The 21,061-nt window shown below is 39.2% G+C and overlaps 1 protein-coding gene across 5 annotated transcripts in view; it reads right to left on the reverse strand.

Annotated features, from left to right (window-relative positions):
* GREB1L (GREB1 like retinoic acid receptor coactivator) overlaps positions 1-21,061 on the reverse strand; it is a 218,130-nt gene that overhangs the window by 74,749 nt on the left and 122,320 nt on the right. For all 5 annotated transcript variants that reach the window (XM_045008101.1, XM_045008100.1, XM_045008097.1 and 2 more), the window contains 7 exons: positions 20,806-20,982; positions 19,890-20,012; positions 12,648-12,782; positions 11,268-11,405; positions 10,783-10,902; positions 8,691-8,828; positions 6,795-6,980 (listed from right to left, as the gene is read on the reverse strand). In XM_045008101.1, the coding sequence (XP_044864036.1) occupies positions 6,795-6,980; positions 8,691-8,828; positions 10,783-10,902; positions 11,268-11,316 (493 nt within the window). In that variant the 5' untranslated portion in view covers positions 11,317-11,405; positions 12,648-12,782; positions 19,890-20,012; positions 20,806-20,982. The remainder of the gene's footprint in view (positions 1-6,794; positions 6,981-8,690; positions 8,829-10,782; positions 10,903-11,267; positions 11,406-12,647; positions 12,783-19,889; positions 20,013-20,805; positions 20,983-21,061) is intronic.

The following is a 21,061-nucleotide window of genomic DNA, read 5'->3' on the forward strand; positions in this document are numbered from 1 at the left end:
CCTGCCACCCTCCCGGCGACCGGCAGAGCGCCCCCCCAGCATGCCGCCCCAAGCACGCGCTTGGCGTGCTGGGGCCTGGAGCTGCCCCTGAACAGAACTATGATCAGATGGAAAAACAAATGTTAGATATTGATTTTGGTTGTGACCATCTTCATGAATATGTTTGTGCACAGAAAATTGTCAAGGTAAAAACAGATGAGACGTTGGAACCTTCAGTACAGAAACCACTGTGCAAAGCACCATTTAAACTTCAGAAAACGATAACATGCATTTTTAAAATTTCATTAACTGTGAAATTCAAATTTGGTAAGGAGTTTCTTAATGTGAACATGCTTTCAAGAGTGCCTGTAACCGAAGAAAGCAGGGAGCAGCAGGAAGAAGGGATTGAAGTAAATTGATTCAGGTGCTACCAATTTCTGAAACAAGTTTGGCAAGCACAGCTGAGAAACACAAAATAATTCAACCAAACAACTTGAGAGAATAATTCTAAACAGGTGGCCAACAAAAAAAGCCAGGTATCTCCTAGAATTTAAAAAAAAAACCACACACACAATTTACTGGGACTAAAGAGATTAAATTGCTACATATGAGAAGATTCTGTTCAAAGGGCATTGTATCATAATACCACAAAACATGAGGTTGGAAATAGCAAGTAAGTATAACCCACAGTGTCCATCTGGGTATTCTATAGTGTAATCAAAGAGCTCAAGATGCCTCACACTTGTCACCCGTGAATGCGGCCATCAAAGACAAGGTATCCAAATGTGAAATCTGTAATAAATACTGCAAAAAGAATGCAAAGGAACCACTGAAACCACACAGGTTTCCTGATCACTTTTGGTCTGGAAAGATTACAACTTATTCACGGATTACCGCTCTTTTTTTAAAAAAAATTAAGGTATTGCTATATTGTGCAATACAACAACTCACTGTAAATTTCATTTTTCTATAAATGAATCAACAATAGAAACTGGCCCACAACCACAAATGGCTCAGTTTTGCAATACTCTTTGCGGTATCAGTTCAGGCACATTATATAAAGCCCTTCCTATGCACAGTCAAATGAGCTAAGAGAAAAATCTGCATTAAGAGCAAATAACTTGATTAAAAAACCCTGAGGATTCCAGAGGGCAACAGCATATTACCACACAACTCATAATACTTTGTTTGGGTCCCCCGTTCAGAGAAATTCACAGGCAATCGGGCCAAAACCATAGTGACAATGCCTAACAAGTTTCTTGAGCCAAAGGCAATTAATTCTGAAGTAATAATAGAAGAGTTACTGGAACAGAAGAAATTTTACGACAAGAATGCCAAACAATTACCCACCAGTGCTAATAAGAGAGAATGTTAGATGGCAACCTGCCAAAGTAACAGCTACGCCATCTGCACCAAGGTAATGAATCATAAATCACCCCAAGCATCAGTAAAGAGGAACCGGAACCCTAAACAAAACCACGGAATACACTGGCTCTCTTTTTTCTAATGACGTCAAAAATGCTAAGACAGTGTCTCTGTGCTGATCCAAGTAACACATGCCCGCCGAGTTACTGACTAAGAAAAACACCAGAAGTAGTAAACACAAGAGAGGTTATTTTACTTCTTTATTTGGCACTAGTGCAACTGCTGCTGGAATAGCGTGTTCAGTTCTGGTGTCTACACTTCAAGAAGGATGTTGATAAATTGGAGCAGGGTCAGAGAAGAGCCACAACGATTAAAGGATTAGAAAGCATGCCTTATAGTGACAGACTCAAGGAGCTAAAATCTGTTTAGCTTAACAAAGAGAAACTTTAGAGGTGGACTTCATAACAGCCTACAAGTACCTACATGGGAAACAAATATTCAATAATGGTCTCTTCAGTCTAGCAGAGACAGGTACAACATAATTCAATGGCTGGACGTTGAAGCTAGACAAATTCAGACTGGAAATAAGGTGTAAATTTTTAACAGCAAGAGTAATTAACAGTCCTAGTCAACATATCCATAAATGATCTGGAAAAAAGGGTAAGCAGTGAAGTGGCAAAATTTGCAGATGATAGAAAACTACTCAAGATAGTTAAGTCCCAGGCAGACTGTGAAGAGTTACAAAAGGCTCTCTCAAAACTGGGTGACTGGGCAACAAAATGGCAGATGAAATTCAATGTTGATAAATGCAAAGTAATGCACACTGGAAAACATAATCCCAACTATACATATAAAATGATGGGTTCTAAATTAGCTCTTACCACTCAAGAAAGAGATCTTGGAGTCATTGTGGATAGTTCTCTGAAAACATCCACTCAGTGTGCCGCGACAGTCAAAAAAGCTAACAGAATGTTGGGAATCATTAAGAAAGGGATAGATAAGACAGAAAATATATTGCCTCTATATAAATCCATGGTACACCCACATCATGAATACTGCATGCAGATGTGGTCGCCCCATCTCAAAAAAGATATATTGGAACTGTAAAAGGTTCAGAAAAGGACAACACAAATGATGAGGTATATGGAATGGCTGCCATATGAGGAGAGATTAATAAGACTGGGACTTATCTTGGAAAAGAGACGAGTAAGGGGGGATATGATAGAGGTCTATAGAATCATGACTGGTGTGGAGAAAGTAAATAAGGAAGTGTTATCTACTCCTTCTCATAATACAAGAACTAGGGGTCACCAAATGCAATTAATAGGTAGCAGATTTAAAACAAACAAAAAGTAGTATTTTTTCACACAACGTACAGTCAACTGTGGAACTCCTTGCCAGAGGATGTTGTGAAGCCTAGATTATAACAGGATTCAAAAAAGAATTAGATACATTCATGGAGGAGATAGGTCCATCAATGGATATTAGCCAGGATGGGCATGGATGGTGTGCCTAACCTCTGTTTGCCAGAAACTTGAAAAGGGTGACCAGGGATGGATCACTTGATAATTACCTGTTCTGTTCATTATGTCTGGGGCACCTGGCATTGGCCACTGTCAGAAGACAGGATACTGGGCTAGATGGACCGTTGGTCTGACCCAGTATGGCCATTCTTATGTTCTTAAATTAACCATTGGAACAACTTACCAAGTAGATTCTAAAAGATATCCTCTAGGAATTATTCTGGGGAAGTTCTATGGACTGTGCTATACAGGAAGTCAGACTAGATGATCACAATAGTCTCTTCTGACCTTGGAATCTGTGAAGCTCCAGGTCATGGATCCTGGGTAATTATTGTAAGACTAAGAAGGGACAGTGTGATCAGAAATCCATCAAGATGCAGAGATAGTTGTTAGCAGTAGAACTGTGCAAAAAATGTTCTGTACCAATAACAAGGCCAATAAAACTAAGGCAGTCTCTGAATGTGACATTCTTCTGTCTACTTCCCAGACCTCTCTGCTTCTTACTCTTTTGAAATCAATTTGCTCTAGATGAAACAATGAACATTCTCAATTAAATCATCTTTTTTTGGACACTTTTCTAGGATCCAGTAAAAAATGATTTTACCAGTGGTCCAAAATTTCCCTTATCATTAATTCCTGACATCAAGAAAGGGAAAATCCTACAGAATTTAAAAGGAAAGCATCCAGTAGAGCTATAAGAAAATTATGTTAAAAGTATTCATAATTTAATGGAAAACAATAGTCTTTTTCCAGCATCCTGTAGAACTGTATAGCAGTGAGAGAATTTTCTATCAAGCTCTATAAGATGGTTCAAAACATCCATGGAAAGGTTATCTTTTTCTACTGGATTTTTGGATAAGGAAAGAAGCCCCAGGAAGAGGCTTGTTCCCCAAAACATTGTGTACACCATCTGACTTCACAATGCAATACAAAAGATTTTCTGATAGCCAGTAATACACCTTTACAAATAAATCAACCACAATGGAAGACCATCCTGGTCTATAAAGAATACTAGTCTAGCCTTCTGTAAATTTCCCAATGGTGAGTTAGATCATTTATTACTTATAAAATGGCCTATTATCTATCTAGGATGTGGTCTTGCAAACATTAATGCACTTGAGTATCTTTACTCAGTTTTACTGAAGTCAAGTCAAATACTACTTTAACTTCCTCTCTTAGTTGTATCAGTCTTGATCTGCAACTTCCACATCATTTTAGTCCTTTGTCTCCCTGGAAGTCAATGGAACTACTCAATAAAAGTTTCTTATGCATGCGTTTGTGGGATTGGGCCTGTAAAGTTAAAATTACTAGCTGATTGATGCCCTATATCATAAGTCACTGGGAGAAACATCTGTGCAACTACCTTTTTATTCCCTACTATATACAAACAATAGAGAGAACTCACCACGTAACATGAATGAACTTTAACCAGTGCTTGAGTACAAGTTTTCCAAATCAAGAGAAAACCATGTAGAGATTAAAAAACAAGGAGTCCGGTGGCACCTTAAAGACTAACAGATTTATTTGGGCATAAGCTTCCGTGGGTAAAAAACACACTTCTTCAGATGCAAGATGTAGAGATAATTATTTGGCGGCAGTCATAATGTTTTGCCAGAGTTGTACATATATGCATGTGTACGCTAACAAAACGAGAGATAATGAGGATGACTATAGGACAGATTTTTTTTTAAACTCATGAGCTAACAAAGCGAAACTGCATAAGCTCCAAAGAATAGGTATAAACCAATTACATAATTTTTGTTTCTCATAACTAAAGGAATAAAAAAACCAACAGGATTTAATGTTTCAATTGTATGTTATTTTCTAAAACACATTTTAAAGCAGAGTCAATCCTAGGATGTGGTTCCAAGTGGCATCCCTGGCAGCCAAAGTGTGGGAGCCTCAACAATGATACAATTCCTTACATAGGATCCAAATAGCACATATGGCAGTATCTCATGGGGGTAGAGAGAGCGGCTGCAGCCTCCCAGTCTGGGAAAAGGTAGAGCAGGATTTAAAAAAAACCACAACCAAAACCAACAACCTGGTACCTCCCAGAAAATTCTCAAACTTCATCTAACAATACATACGCAAAGAATCGTAAAGTCTTGGCAGGGAATAAAAGAACTTTTCCCATGAAAAAACTAAGAGAATTTTCTCAAGTCAATTTACTGAGTCCTTTCTGAGATCACAAAGCATTATGCTGCATTTTCCAAAGTTCTTATCCATGTAGGAGAAAAAGACTTGGAATTAAGTTTGTTTTCTAGAAGGGTGTGCTAGATATGTCAGATGCTCATCCCTGAGGGGTATGGGGACAGTGGATCAACATACAAGCATTTAGCTCAAAAAGGGAAAGCCCGTGACAGCTTCAACCAAACAGTGAGTGGACAATTAAGACTAATAGCCTGTAGAGAGCAGAAGGAAAGCAGACAGGCCACCTATGCAGTGACTGGTGCACTGTTGGACAATAGTGAGAGGATTGTATGTGCTGTCGGGGCTATTATGCGAGCTTCCCATTCATAATGGTTAAGGCTAAGATTTTGTCATGGATATTTTTAGCAAAAGTCACAGAGAGATCACGGATTTCCGCGAATTTTTCTTTATTGCCCGTGACCTGTCCGTGACTTTTACTAAAAATATCCATGACAAAATGGGAAGGGACTGGGCAGCTGCTGTGGGAGTCCCCCTGCCACCACTGCAGTGGGGAGCTGCCAGGGTCCCCCTGCCCCACTGCCATGGCCGGGGAGCTGTGGTGTACCCCTCTGCCCATCCTGCAGCAGCTGGGAGCTGCGGGGTACCTTTGCTGCACATGGTAGCTGAGAGTTTGGGGGCCTGCTGCCTCAGGCAGCGGGGGTACTTTACAGCTCCCTGCCACTGCAGGAGGTGGCGGGACCCTGCAGCTTCCAGCCACCAGGGCTGAAGTCACAGAATCTGTGACTTCCACGACCTCCATGACAAAACCATAGCCTTAATAATGGTGCTGCAACAGCACAGGACGGCATAGTGGCAAACCATATAGTTGCTAGACTTGCTCAAGACAAGTCTACTCCCAATTATGGCATCATCATCACTTGTGCACTGCTGTGAATATAAGTGTGTGTGAATGCATGCCATGCTACATGCATGCTGGGGGAAACATTTATGTAGTGTAGAAAAGGCCATGTGTCCCGATTACAAAATCGCCATGCATCTCACTGTGATTGGCAGTCTCTGTTCAAGGGCGACCCAGGACTAAAATGAAAGGGAAGCTGCAGGTCAAGACTGACACAGCTGTGAGAGAAGGCTTACACAGCACTTGCCCACACTATTCTCTATGCCTTTATTATCTTACGTTTACGTTCACTACATTTTACACTAATGTAGGGAAAGTGTCTATCCACAAAGGGTTAGAAAATCTGCAACTCACTTAACTGCCCTAAATTCTGTCTAGAGCCCATATTAAATACCTTCAAGAAAACAACAATTTGTTGTGTACTAAATAATTTGCTTTAGTTTGCACAACAGAGGTAGTTTTCATGTAAATGTTGCAGTCCCCAAAACAATGGTGACAACACATCTGGAAGCATCTGTCATGAAACTCTGAATGAAAAAAGGACTGGAAGCTCTTAGAAATGGTTGTGAAAACAGAAGGTTTGATTCCCTAAGCAAATGAAATATTTGCAATGCAGAATGATATTTGATTTTCACAAAGGTGACCTTGGTCACAGGGAGGACAGAGAACAATATCACCCTTCAAATTCACCTCCTTTTCAGGCAGATTTACAAAATAGCACTGGCACTGACTCTAGATAGAGACTAGTCCTCTATTCCAGCTGCAAGATAGACAGAAAACTGGCTACCGGCAAGAGGTAGGACATTTTGGAGATGAAGGGAGAAAACAAAAGTCGTAAACAATAAAAACTGGAATGAATATGAGAAATGGCTTACCTAACCGGACAAGATACTGTATTGTTAAAAGAATCATGTTCTCCACACTTAGTAATTGAGCGCCAGTCAACCCCAAAAGATCCAAATCCTTGTTCTCCAGCTGTGGAATCTTGTAGCAATTCACCAGCAAGGGACTTACTACAATATCACCAACATTGCCATAGAAATAGGGTAAAGTGCCATAACCTTCAAAAACAACAATAAAAATACTCAAAACAAGCTATTATACAAAATCTTGCAACAGTTATGTTCCCCAACTTCTCTTTAATGCTAAAGCAAAAGATGGGACGACAGTGACCAAACTGACATTATTACTGTCTACAGAAGAAATCAAGTACGCCAATAGTGTATTACCCTATATATGTCAATATCGATTTACCAAAAGTTACTGTGATGGTCTGCCCAGCACCAAGATTGATATTTGTCTTTGAATAAATAATTACTAAGTAATCTGCTTAGTTGTTACCATGACCTTCAAATGCATAAAGCTCATACTACCAATAATTTAGTGTGCAAAATCTGCAGAACTGCAGTACAGAAATCTTAACTTGATAAAAGCAGCACAAATTGAACAAATGTGCTTCAGACACTGTTGTACTGTTTTGATGAACATCTTAAAATTTAAATGCAGATTAAAAAGTGTTATTTTCATGAATGGTTTAATTAAGAGACATCAATTAATGATAGAATCTTTTTGGTAAGGTTAAGAATGACCAAGATAGAAACAGACTACTTTTTTCTCATGTACATTTTTCAATCCTGGTACATCTGGTACTATACTACCAATAAGACACTTTTCCCCAGGGACACTAACATTGGGCCCACCTGAGGACTGCGCTGCCAACTTGCCAGGAGCCTCATCTTTAATAACGAAATGAAGTTATGGAAATTATAGAACTGTATCCTAAGGCCTAGACTTTCTCTAGGCTGCACGTCCATAAAATAAAAAAATACAAATTAACTGTAATCCTCATCTTGCAATCTTTATTCACGTAGCTAGCCCCATTAACTCGAGTGGAACTATGTATAAAGACCAGTTGTGTCACTAAGGACTTAGAGCAATTTTCCACTACTTAATTTATGATAATTAAATCCAGGGGTCATATGAGTATATATGGTTCCCTAATATGCAGGGTGCTTTATACAAAGGGGTAATATTGCACTGAATGGAACAATGATGGAATTACCCCTTCAAATAGTGACAACTCACCAATTTGAGTAAAATTTCTTTAATTATTATTATTTTGCAGTAACACAACTCAAAGAGACATTTTCACATTAAAAGTCATATTTTTAATGTAACAGCAATGTCCTTACACATAGTATATTACTAACAACACACCTTATATAGGTGAACTATTTTAACATTCTAATTTATATTTTATTATTCATGCTGGCTGCTTACTTTTTCCATTTTTCCTAGTGTAGACATGGGGTGGGGGAAGCTAGTCCATTTTGATTGGTCAGTTCAACATCAATTTCACTTTCTCTGTTTCAGGCAGTAGCACAGGGCTATAAGGTTTGGTTGTAAACACTGTAGAGGAATGTTTATTTGTCTGGGAAAACTGTTTGAATTGGAAAGTTGTTTTAATTCCAAGGAAATACGTCTATTCTTCGATTTTGTAAAAGGCTTGTTTATACAAAACCCAAATTTAGGGTCTAATCTGATCTGGCCAGGACCCTTTTGTATGTCAGGTCTTGGCAAAAATCACCCAACTTCTCATCATAAATATTGCACAATTAACACAAGAGGCTCCTGAAAGTCTTATGAAACACAATCACCTTCTGTTGTACTTACGGGCTGATCACAAAAGTGAATTTCATTACCTCAAATCCCAGGGGGAGCATGCAGTTATTCAAGAGGTACAGTGTTGCTTATCACAATGTAAAGCTTACCTATAAGAATCACTGGTCTGATTCCTGAGTTATTCAGCAGGTTTTCAGGAACAATTACAGTCTCCCCTGCAGGGATGGGTTGAGGCTGTAAAATTCCAGTTAACATGGATTGAGGAACTGGGACTGACAAAAGGGGCTCTATAAAATAAAGAAAGAAAAACTTCCATTACCAAAAGGCTCATACTGTGATTTGGCCCTATGAACAAACAACACTCTTGCAAATCACTAACTGCAATAAAATTCAAACTACCTTTGCATTTCCTATTACAGTTTTAAATAATTTAAATTAAGACCCAATATCCTTCCCTGGCCCCACCACTAAAATAAAACTTTTTTCTAACTACGGTATTGTTTCAGGGAGAGAAAAAAATCCAGGTTTGAATATGCATCTTGTAACAAAGCCAAGTACGAGGAAAAGTGTTCACAAAGGTCACTTTTCAATGCTACCTGTCAGCACAAAGAAGGAAGAGACCTCACTAACTTTTGACCTACAATATGTAGACCAAAATCTCAAAGCTGTTTGCATTCCACTTTATACCATTATGAAGTTATAGAAAGATGAAAACTACACTTCAGTCATGAAGGAGCAACAGCAGCTTTCAAAACAAGAAAAGAAAGCACAGTGCCTCAGTATTACGGTATAATCTGTCAGTATAATACCTACTTCATAGGGATATTATGAGACTTCCTTAAATTGTTCATGATGAATTTTTCAATCCTCTGATGAAAGGTGTTAAAGAAATTCAACTGTTTTAATTGTGGGAACTTATCAGTTTCTAGAAGTCTGTTTAATTCAGAACTTTCTCTCTGGGAACAAATGCAACATGGGCGTGCAGTAGATCTATGCAAGTAAACTGGCAACAACAAAAGAGAAGATGGCTTCTGATCACATGCAACTGGTTTGAAAACTTCCATGTTTAAATGACAATTTAAAAATGTTGCTCATGTGTTTTGCCACTAAAAGTGTATTCACGGTTACCACAAAAGGACTGAGTGATTGAGCGAGAGGGCATGAGTCTGGGAGTCAAGAGATCAGGATTCTAACTTTCTGTATTACCTTCAGCAAGTCATTTAAGACAAGATCTTCAGAAATGGCTACTGATTTTGAGTGCCCATGTAGACACACAGAGGGCCATACTTTCAGAGGTGCAGAGCTGCCCTCCACCCACTGACTACCACTGTGGATGCTCAACCTCTCTGAAAGTCAGGCCCAAGGTATCCCAAACTGAAGACCCAGAAATTGAGGCACCCAAAAATCATTGGCAGTTCTAAAAATTAGGGTCTTAACTTCTTGTCTCCCTTTCTCTAAAATGGGGGGAAAGGATACTTACTTTCCTTTGCAAAACACGTTGACTGCTTATAGCTGAAAAGTATTATTGTGGTAAGTAGTTATGTGTTTTAAATTGCCACATTAGAATATATAAGTAGTTAATATATCTTTTTATTTAACCCTAACTCTTATCTCAATATGGATGCCAACATTACATGTTCTTGATGGCGTCCTAAGGATTCTCAATCCCTCACTTTCAACGCCCTGTATCGTGGTCATCATCCTTTGAGCTAAGGATGACTTGGGATTTTCATCAATGCCATTTTGTTCTGAGTGGCCAAAATTAAGCTATGCAAGACCTTCCCTCCTGTGCAGGAGCAGAGCATCCGCATCATGCTCTACCAGTCTGGGAAGTTACAATCTCAAGGTGAGGGCCAATGGAAATTGCATCTATTTATTTTTATATTTGTGTGTGTATATATATATACCTATACAAACAATTTTGGAAGCACTGAGTTATGGATGGTTAATTATCTGTTTGTATTACTACTATCCTCATCCTCACTTCTCCCGCTCCCCATTAACTGTCATGCTCATTTTAAATTAGATTGTAAGCTATCTGGGGCAGGGACCATGTCATCACACGTGTTTATATAGTGCCTAGCAAAACCAGACCCCAACCCGAGTGAGACCTGAGGTCATTACTTTCAATAGAAGTAATTATATGTCCTGAACAACAGTTCATAGAAGCACTACCATGCCACTGAGCTGGATGATCAGAAGTTTTAGTCATGACAATTCACATAATTATTAAAGTTTTACCTGTTCTTGTAAGAGGACGAATTGTTGGAACAGGTACAACTAAACCAGGAGGTGGGACTGGTGACCCAGGAGACCATCCCCGGTGTCGTTTCTTTGGTGGTCCAGAACTAGACATTGATGCTGAGGAGAAATAAAGGAAAAGATAATTCAAAATACTCTTCTTCCCACATCCCATTTACATTCAGATACACAAACTCTGGGATGGATTTTGACGTCACACTGTTTTTAGGTTGGCATAGTTCTACTGAGTTTAGAGTTACTCTCAATTTACATCAGGCCACATTCTGATCTGAGAAACAGTAGTATCTATAATGAGGTGTGTATCATAATCATCAACACTCATGCCAGCAACACACGACATCTCAAGGGAAGAGTCGTGGAAACAGCTACAGTGGAAAAGAAAACAAAGCTACAGTTTTCTGGCTCAAAAGCATATGCAGTAAAGAGTTTAAAATAAAATAATAAAAACACAGGTTTTCTTTTACCTTGATCTACCGAAAAACAGCCAGAGCTGGGGGAAGTTGAGTGAGGCATAGGCCGAGAGAATGTAGAGCTCAACACATTATTTCTTCCTCCACTACTGTTTCCATTTGCAACATCGCTGTTACGCAGTGTAAGTGGAGCTGAATACAACAAAATACACAGAGAGAGCAGCTTTAGACAATCTTTAAAACAAAATAAATCATATTTCAGAATGTAAAGCAAGAACAGAACAAGATTGGTGACGGAGTCAACTTTAATCCTGGGGCAACCAGTGGAGAATAACTCAGGCATGGCAGCAAAATTCTGATCTTTAAGTAGGGCTTCTGTACTTTGGGGGTGGAGTGGGAGGAGGGAGGAGACTGAAACAAAACAAAGCCAAAAACACAACAATAAAATCTAGTATGAATTTTGAAGCATCCTTATTGAAAACTGAAAATGATAAATATGTTTGTCATTAATTTAGCTTCTAGAGATCTCTGGCCTCTTTATACATCTTTTACCTCACTTCTTAGGCTAAAAGTGATGAGTGATACAAATTTTTCAATGGGCAGCATGGAGAGATTTACATTTGGCTTGGTAAATTTTAGATTTCTTCTTCTGACTCCTATAATTTTTTGAAGGTTTACCACAGAGTTACATCATATTAATGGGCAGTGAGGGTGGGAACAATTCAATTTAAAGTTATATAATTCTGCAATAAAAGGAGGCCTTACTTTACCTCCAGAGTCCTATCTTCAACCACAGTCACCCAACAGGACATCATAATCCTGCACAAGTGTCTTAAAATTGGCAATTCTCAAATTTGGAACCAGTATTAATACCTAGTTTATATGCCTGATTACTGATTTCATTGTCCAAATGAGGTGTCTAGATATCCCATTGTTATTAAGGATTCACAATTCAAGCAATGAAAGAGTACTAACACTAGCCCTCCTTTAAAAGGAAGGTAAATTTCATGAAACATCTTTGAAGAGGCTACATAAGTCATTCATGGAGAACAACACGTAGACAGATCAGGATTCTTACCTCTTTGACTGAGAGCTATTTAAAGGTGCCATGTCACGCAAGGTTGACTCCATGGGGTTGTTGTCTGTGTTATGGAGCTCAGCCAGGGAAATAATTGGTCTCCTTTAAAGTACAGTGACCAAACTGTCAAGTTTGAGAACCAGGACACTATCCAGGGTGGGGATACCGATGACAGTGCAAGATTTGGGGGTTGGACTAGATGACCTCCTGAGGTCCCTTCCAACCCTGAGATTCTATGTGCATGCGCAGAGTATTGAAGTGGTGCACACAAGTTTGAGGGTATGGATAACAAATGTACCCACTACTAGACAGACAGCTCATTACCCCACTTGGCTTTCTGTAAAGTATATTATTACCTGTGGCAAATGTCTTTCCTACAAGCTGCACAGACAAAGCCAGTGGTTTCACTATGTTCTTGTTCCGGGATAGGTCTTGAGTTCCACTTATATTAACAGCAGAAGATGATTTTGCTGGACTGAATACTGAGGAGTCTGACAAAAAAATTGTTTGATTAAATAACTATTTGAAAATATCTATAGACATATGTGTACACCCCTGAGAAGTCATCATATATGGACTTATCTTACAAATAACTAGTACTACCTTAAACTTATATACTGTTTTTCATCCAGTGATAGAAAGCAAGAAAGAGAGAAAGAGAGAGTGAAAACAAGAGGTAAAGCAACAGAGAAAGCGAGAGCGTTGAAATTTTGTTTATCACATTAGCAAAGAGCAACAAACAATTAATAATTTGATATATATGGATGATCTGATACTATATGGACTGTCACAAAAGAAGATACAGCAATTGATGACACATGTAGAAACATTTGATGAACATATAAAGCTACAGGTTGGCTTGGCTAAATGTGTGCCGACATCTGTAAAGAGGACAAAATGGGTACAAGTTAACGAAGGTACTATCCAAGATCTCTCGCAGCATGATCCCTATGAACAAAGTGAGGAAAGGATACTACAGATGAAAAAGAACTAATCTAAGAACAGAACTCAACTTGAAGAATTTGATCCAAGCCAATATGTGGGCAATACCAGCAGTATGATACACTGCCAGAATGATCAAATGGAATCAAGAGAAGAAAAAATTTAACATCCAAACAAAAAAGCTCCTACGGATGCAGAGTGATGAACATCAGTCAAGACATGGGCAGGATGTACGTTCAATGATGTGATAATGGAAAAAGGGTTGCTATGTGTGGAGGAGGAAAGTGACAATGAATGACAACATCAAAATATATGAGGAGTCAGTAACAGAAAAGATCATCTGGTCATGATAATAAGCTGTGGCTAAGTATACATCCCAATCCAAGAAAGAAAGGAGAAAGCAGATTGTCAAAGAATGACTCGAAAGATTTACATAGCAAATCATTGCATGGACAGTGGCAGAGAACAAGCAAATCCATTAGCAATAGAAGATCTACAAGCCATGAGTTTGTTAAAGGATACCTCAAAAGAGAAACAAAAAAAATCTCATTATGAGCACACGAGCGCAGTCCTTAAGGCTTAATTATGTTCTAAACAAAACTGACCAATAGAACTGCACACCGAACTGCAGAATATGTTCAGAAAAGGAAAAGATGGTGTAGCACGTGCTGAGCGTCTGCAGGAGCCTGGCTGCAAGAGAATTTATGAACAAACACAATGAGGTCACCAAGTGTCTGCACTGGAAGCTTTGTGGCAAATATGGAATTAAACAAACCATGTGGTATTATGACCATAGAATCAAAAGTGCTCTAGAGAATAAAGAAGCTAAGGTTTTATGGGATTGTCACAAACCGAACAGTGCAGGAAAACAGGCTGGACATAGCTGTAGAAAAGAAGACAAGCAAGACCACGTTAATTGATATTGCCATACCAGAAGACAGAAATATAAAAAAGAAACAAGAAGAGAAGATGCAAAGTATTAAGAACTGAGTCACAAAGTGGAACAATTATGGAAAACTAGATGATCCCAGCAATTATTGGAGCACTTGGAGTGGTCCCTAAGGGCATGAATGAGTACTCAAGAATGCATTAGTAGTGCAAGATATCACAACCAGTGCTTTTAGTCACGGTGAGAATTTTAAAGGAAGTTAAAGGAGGAGTATATTTTTAGCACCTAAAATACAGGAATTCTGTGGAAGGTTTAACAAAACTCTTGACTACCCAAAGATACAAAGTTGGATCATGGTCAGGATTTATATAAGAGTCATGGTAAATTTTAGACAGTATCTTTCTCCTTTGTATGCTTACAGATCTTGTATGTTGTGAAGGCTATTTGCATAAAATAAAATCCCCATGATGCAACACTGAGGGATGATGATACTACTACCACTAAAAACAACTTCATCATGCTTAACACTTGCATAACCTATACAGCATTTTTCACATTAAAAATGCTTTTCAAATATTATCTAACTGTTCTTCACAATAGCTCACTGGGATAGGCAAGTAAACATGATTGTCCCATTTTATAAACAGGGAAGCTGAAGCACAGAGGTTAAGTGTCTTCGCCACAGCAATAGAAAGAGTCTGTATCAGAACCGGGATCAGAATTCAAGGGTTCCTGATTCCATGTCTTATGTTCAAACTACTAGAACACACTTCCCTCATAGCACTTCTCAAAGGTGGAGACGTATTATTATTCCCATTTTATAGGTGGGGAAACAGTAGAACAGAGAGTTTAAATGAATTGCCCAAGATTATATAACAAATCAGCAGCCGAATCAGGAGCAGAACCCAGATCTCCAGACTTCAAGACCCCTGGTCTAACCATTAGACATTTAATACCTGCAACTTTATTCAGATCAAATTCTACACTTTGGACACAGGCAGCTCTAAATTCTTACAACATAAGGATGAACTTTTCTGAAAGAATGTTAACTGGATTTCACTGGATAAATTAATCTGTAAAAAGTAAGCAGTTTATGCTAGGTTTCACCTACACATGTCTCCATACTCAAACAGAAAGAAAACAGAAGGCAAAGACATTACCAGCCTGATCTGCCAAATTGATATACCTTGAAACACACCACTCGGGGAACAATGGGAGGAGGAGAGAGACTATTTTGCCAGCTGGAATAATGAAGGTTGAGAATGGTCACAGGATCTCTGAATCCACTCCAGCAGAATGACTTGTCCCATTTTCACAGGAAATATGCCAAATGGCTGACCAATTAGCACAAGGTCAGAGGCTCTGGTGAAACCTGATAGTCTATTATTAAATACACCATAGCAAATGCATCTGCCAATGCCTCCTTCAAGTGGGCAGTGTAGAAGCATATGGAAGTTGTGTGTCTCTAATTAATATTAATATATGTAGAGTCTATAACCTATATACACACACACACACACAATTGTGGATGTGTGTGTATTTTCATATGCACTCACAGAAAACCACAAAAGTGTATTGTATAAAGGGCTGGTAGCAATGCCCATTAAGGTTGCCCTACACTTCCCATTTTAAGATCCTATAGTCAGTTGCTTATAAACTTTATGAAACTCACTGCTTGGGTTGAAATTTTCCATGCTAGGTGTCTGCTTCTGGCTGAATGGTTTTGGAAACTTTCAGCAAAAACAGTTCAGCCATTTCCAAGAACAAAACCAGGGGAAAATACATTTTTCCCATATTAAAAAATTCCAGAGACCTTTTCTCTGCAAAGCGCTAGCACCCCAATGCTTTGAAGAAATGTCTTGAAATTTGGCAGGAGAGTGTCCTTTGTGTCAAGGATGTGCCTTTTGCCATCCCTATGAAAATCCTCCCAAATCTGGCCCAGTTATACCTGTATGAAAAACTGCAGTTCGCACATGCTTATTAGAGACTTCTTGAATATTTGCACCTAAAAATCTCCAAAATTCTAACCTCTCTGAGCATGCTCTATCCCCTCCTAACTCCTAGTGCTGACTGGATCTACGCAAGTACCATCCCCACAGAGCGAATGTGCATGCTCTATCCAGTCATAGCTCATCCATGGTGACAGGATGGTCCATGCACTATCCCCACAGAGTGACTGAAAATTGTCCAGGATCAGGCTACAGGGGCTCATTAGGACTTTCCCTGTAATGGCTGCTATGAAGTACTGTAGGCCAGGGTAGGCTGGGCTGGGCACTGGAGCTGAAAGCAAGGAGCTTATCTATCCTGTCTGCTCCATGACAACCCAGACAGCATGGAGGAGGAAGCCATCTGCTTTTAATGCAGAGAGGGCAAAAGATGGACTGGAGGGAAGGGAGAGAAGTAGACAGACAAGGAGTCTGATGAGACTGGGACTGGAAGGGTTGGAAAGAAACAAAGACTAGGAGTTAGAGGGGGAGACTGAGGCTGGCTGGACTAGGAGATGGGTATTGGGCACCAGGGGAGGAGAGGCTGGGACTGGTTGGGCAAGAAGACTGAACTGAAAGCCAATCGGAGCAGGGAGTGAGAATGGGGGAAACACAGATTTGATAAGGAGCTGGGGAGAAGGACTAGGAACCAATGGTGGGGGGAGAAGAGACAGAGCTGGCAAGGAGTTGGGGTGTAGTGGGAGAACTAGAACTGGCTGGGCAAAGACTCTGGGACAAGAAGAGAGAATGGAGGGGGAGCCAGACTGGATGAGGAGCAAGACTAGGATTAAGATGTTCGCATACTGATTTTCCCACAAGCCTCTTGCCTCACTCAATGCACAGGATGGACCTGCTCTGGGGATGAATCAGGGCTGTGTAGTGAAAAGAGGCTGTTGTCTACAGAACTCCTGTCTCATTTGTTGTAGAAGTTTGAAGGTGCATAATGAACGAGGAAGAGGACTCTAAGAAGAGGAAGGATGGTCTCATGGAACACTGCCCTGGAGAACTGGATTCGGACTCTGAGATTCTATCCATGTCTCTGCAACAGAGTCCCTTTGTGGTGTTAGGCAAGTCACTTAATCCAAACTTCTCACAGGAGGTAGCGAATTGTGCATTCCTTATTTTCTGTGTGCCCAACTTCAGACAGAAGGGCTTGATCTGCAGAAGTGCTGAGCACTCACACCTACAAATGAAGTCAATGGAAGCAATGCTTCACTACATACAGTGCTATATAATACTAAGTACTGTGAAAAAAATCAGATCCTACACATCTCAAATTCAAATTTTGACGATAGCCTCTCTGTGCCTCAGCTGTCCATCTGTAAACTGGGGATAATACCACCGCTTCATGTCACAAGGGTTTTGTTGAGACAGATTAATTAATATTTGTGAAGCACTTGGATATTCTTGTGATGGGCACCACAGAAAAGTTCCTATGAGGAAATGAATAATTCTATCCTCAGAGATGAGTTTGAATAGTGTGCAGTAAATAAGGCCTGGGGCCACACAGTGAACAATGAGGAGAAAAAATATTGGATAGCTACTCATTGAGCACAGTCCAGCCTATATACTCAGTGAGGAAGTGGCCCTGTGGAAAAAACAGTAGGTGATCATGTCATTTAAAGACTTATCATAATTAATCTTTGAAGAATTACATTTTTATTGGTAAATGGCGGTAAATGTCAATTTCCCCATGTACACACAAATCAATGAAAAGGTATTTCCATGGATAATAATCAAAATTTACACACAGGTAAAGAAAGAAAAATGTTGCTTGAGAACTTGTTAGAGTTTGATTTAAGGATATTTACTTTGTACATTTTGACATATGATGTTGACAATTTGTGTTTTAACAGTTACAAAGCTTTACGTTTTTGAATCTCAAGGTCTCCTGTCATGGAATAATTATTGCTTGACCCTCTCCATAATTTCCCACAACTCTGAAAATTTAAATGGATAAAAACTGAAAAAATGCTTACAAATAAGCATTGATATGATGTCAAAAATATAAAAATATACAATTCCACTTATTGTAATCATAATGCACACAACAGGACCATACTAAGGTTGCATAGGCAACCTCAACTCTGGCATTTCCTATCTTTGACATGCTTGACTTTACAATCTTAATTTTCTTTTAACCTGTGTATATAGCTATTTGTATAATAGTTTTATAACTTCTAAGGTAGCTAGGGCCTTGTACTTTAGTTACAAAGCTAGACAGAGGGAAGTACTCAAGTCCATACCTTAGGGAAGAAAAATGGTGATAAAAGGAACATAATTTCAGAAAGCAACCTAGTTTCAGTACATCTACCTGAAAGCAACAGAGAAAGGTAGTTCACCTCAGTGTATGACTAGCTATGGAGACTTCCAGGGAGAAACCTGAACTTTCATCACAGGTGGTTTGCAACAGTACTTATACACTACAAACAAATATGGTGGGGCTTTTTCCCCCTTGTCAAGTGGAATTTGTATTTTGAATGTGGCACTATCTTCACTGGAAGATAACAATGGTAGGAGATAAAAAGGGTTTGATAACTGTGACCTGAGAGAACAAATAGTGATACAAAAGGACAAGCAGAAAGAAAATCATGGTGAGTTGATAAGGAGAAAGCAGTCTATAAAAGGTGTATCTATTAACTTGTCAGCTGCAACCCAGACAAAGCTGTGTAAATATTAGATTACTTGTTATGCCAAATAAAATAGGATTCTCATGTGCCTGCACATTTTTCATGCAAGGACCCGGAGGCCAGGACACCACAACATTCTCATTCCAGATTAGAAATATAGTCTCCTAAATAGGAATAAACCCCAACACCTCAGTCAAAGTGTCCCTGAACACACTGACTAATATTTGCAACACCAATAGGAATGCTAAGGTTCAATTTTTATTGTTCATTTATTTTCAGCAACCCTTGTAAGCAAAAGAATTATTGAAACAAGGTTTGGGTTTTTTTTTTATTTTGAATGGTCTAAAATATATGTGGCCAATTACAATTCCTGGATAACTCAGATTTTTAGACATGACAAATTCTGTTCTGTTTTTACATCATTCAGAGACAGCAGAGATGTGCACTCCATTCAATCATAGCCCATCTGAATAAAAGCCTCGTGTTTCCAAAATCTATCAAATAAACAAAAGTACGTGAACTGCAGTAAATAAATCAACTTCAAAAATGCAACAACCTACAAAGCACACCAAAGAAAAATCACCTTTTGAGTCCAGAAGGAAAGCCCTTCTAGGTGAGTCTGTTATGGTTATTAGAAAACGTCTTTATTTCTACTTAAATCAATGCACAACTCCAAGAGGCAATAATTTCAAAGATTTGGCAATATGGCTATGATGTGTCTTAGCTCACTTAGCAAATCACTGCTGTTTATCATTACTTTTACCACACTTCAATAGTGGGAGTCAAACATCAAAAACAGAAGGCTACTTTTTCTCCAGTGAGGAAAAAGATGTCAATTCAAGGTACCCATTCTGTTAAGGATGCTCACTATACGTGAGTATTTTACAACATCTGGACATCAGTAAAAAAAGATAACTAATCAAATTGATTAAAAAAAACATTAACACTTTTCAAACTACTATTAAGAGCTAAACTTATCCCCGTCTCATCTGGTCCTTAATATTCACAGTATAAATTTTGAAATATGTTTTCTATCTTTAACCTGTAAATTGATACATGCTAAAAATCTACTTTGCAATCCTATGGAACATGTGAGGTACTTTACCACCCCCAGTGGTCATTTCTACAGCATACAGCGCTTTCAGCCCCTACCTGTCTGAGTGAACCCTGATTTGTATCCATTAGCTCTTCCGCTCTCTGGGGTCGTGGATGGTGACACTGAAGAATTTGGTTTAGCAGAATGGCTAGCAGCAGATGATTGTCTGCTTCTACATTCTGGAAGTGAAGCAGCTACAGTACATATTAACAAGGCCTGGCTTTCAGTGCAACAATTTACTGCAATGGTGTTAAACATTGACAAATGTTAAAAGCACATACAGTATGACATGCAACAAATAGCAAAGTTCAGCTAAAACATCTCCCAGGATTCAACCAACCTAATTTAAGTATTTAGTTACAAAAACCTTCCCCATTACATTCATAACAAGGGGCCCTCAACTTAAAGCTGAAGATATTCACTCAAGGTGCAAAACAAGATAGCAAAACCTGAGTACACGTGATCCCTCTTTCCATTCCCCGGAGATCAGTGTCCCCAGCTTTTATCTTAGAGTGTACTTTGTGGAATTAGTTTTTCTAAGGGTGCTAGCATGAATTTGTAAGTGATTAGATCAGCAGAGCAGTCCAGGAACTACGCCTAGAGAATAAGCTAAGAGCCACTTTGCCAGACCCCGGAAGGAAACACCCAGACATAGGAAGGGGTTATCAGGCTGATGGACCGCTTTATTTCCGCAGAAGGGGGGATTTGAGGCCTCCTCTGGGGATGTGGTGGGAAGGGGACATAAGAGAAATGGGTGGGGAACTCTCTTTTTACCTAAATGTTTAGCCTCGTGGGTGAAATCCTGGCTCCACTGAAAGCAGTGAGAGTTTTGCCATTCAGTTCAATGAGGCCAGGATTTCGCCCCCCAGCTTTTTAAATACTTAATCCCAAAACTTTTAAGGCTCACCCAACACTACATAAAAATGTTCTAAAATCTGTTAGTATGCTTCTAACAAATGGGTGATTTTTTACCTTTCCAGCAGATAAGGGGTCCCTTTGACAGTACACCTTGGGAGCTTCTTACTAGGTAGTACTTTAAGTGCTTCTGCTTCTTTGGCTGAGTGGTTAGTTTCAGGTTAATGTGGTTGGAAAATTCCGTGAAGTATCGAAATCCCCTTTCTCCACAGCCTATACAATTCCCAGAAAACCCTGGAGGAAAAGGGGGAGGAAAAAGGTACACAAACAAAATAAATGCCTTTTGACATATACTGGGAATTAGGCCATTTTA

Source organism: Mauremys mutica, chromosome 2, assembly GCF_020497125.1.
Source record: "Mauremys mutica isolate MM-2020 ecotype Southern chromosome 2, ASM2049712v1, whole genome shotgun sequence".
Taxonomy (NCBI): domain Eukaryota; kingdom Metazoa; phylum Chordata; order Testudines; family Geoemydidae; genus Mauremys; species Mauremys mutica.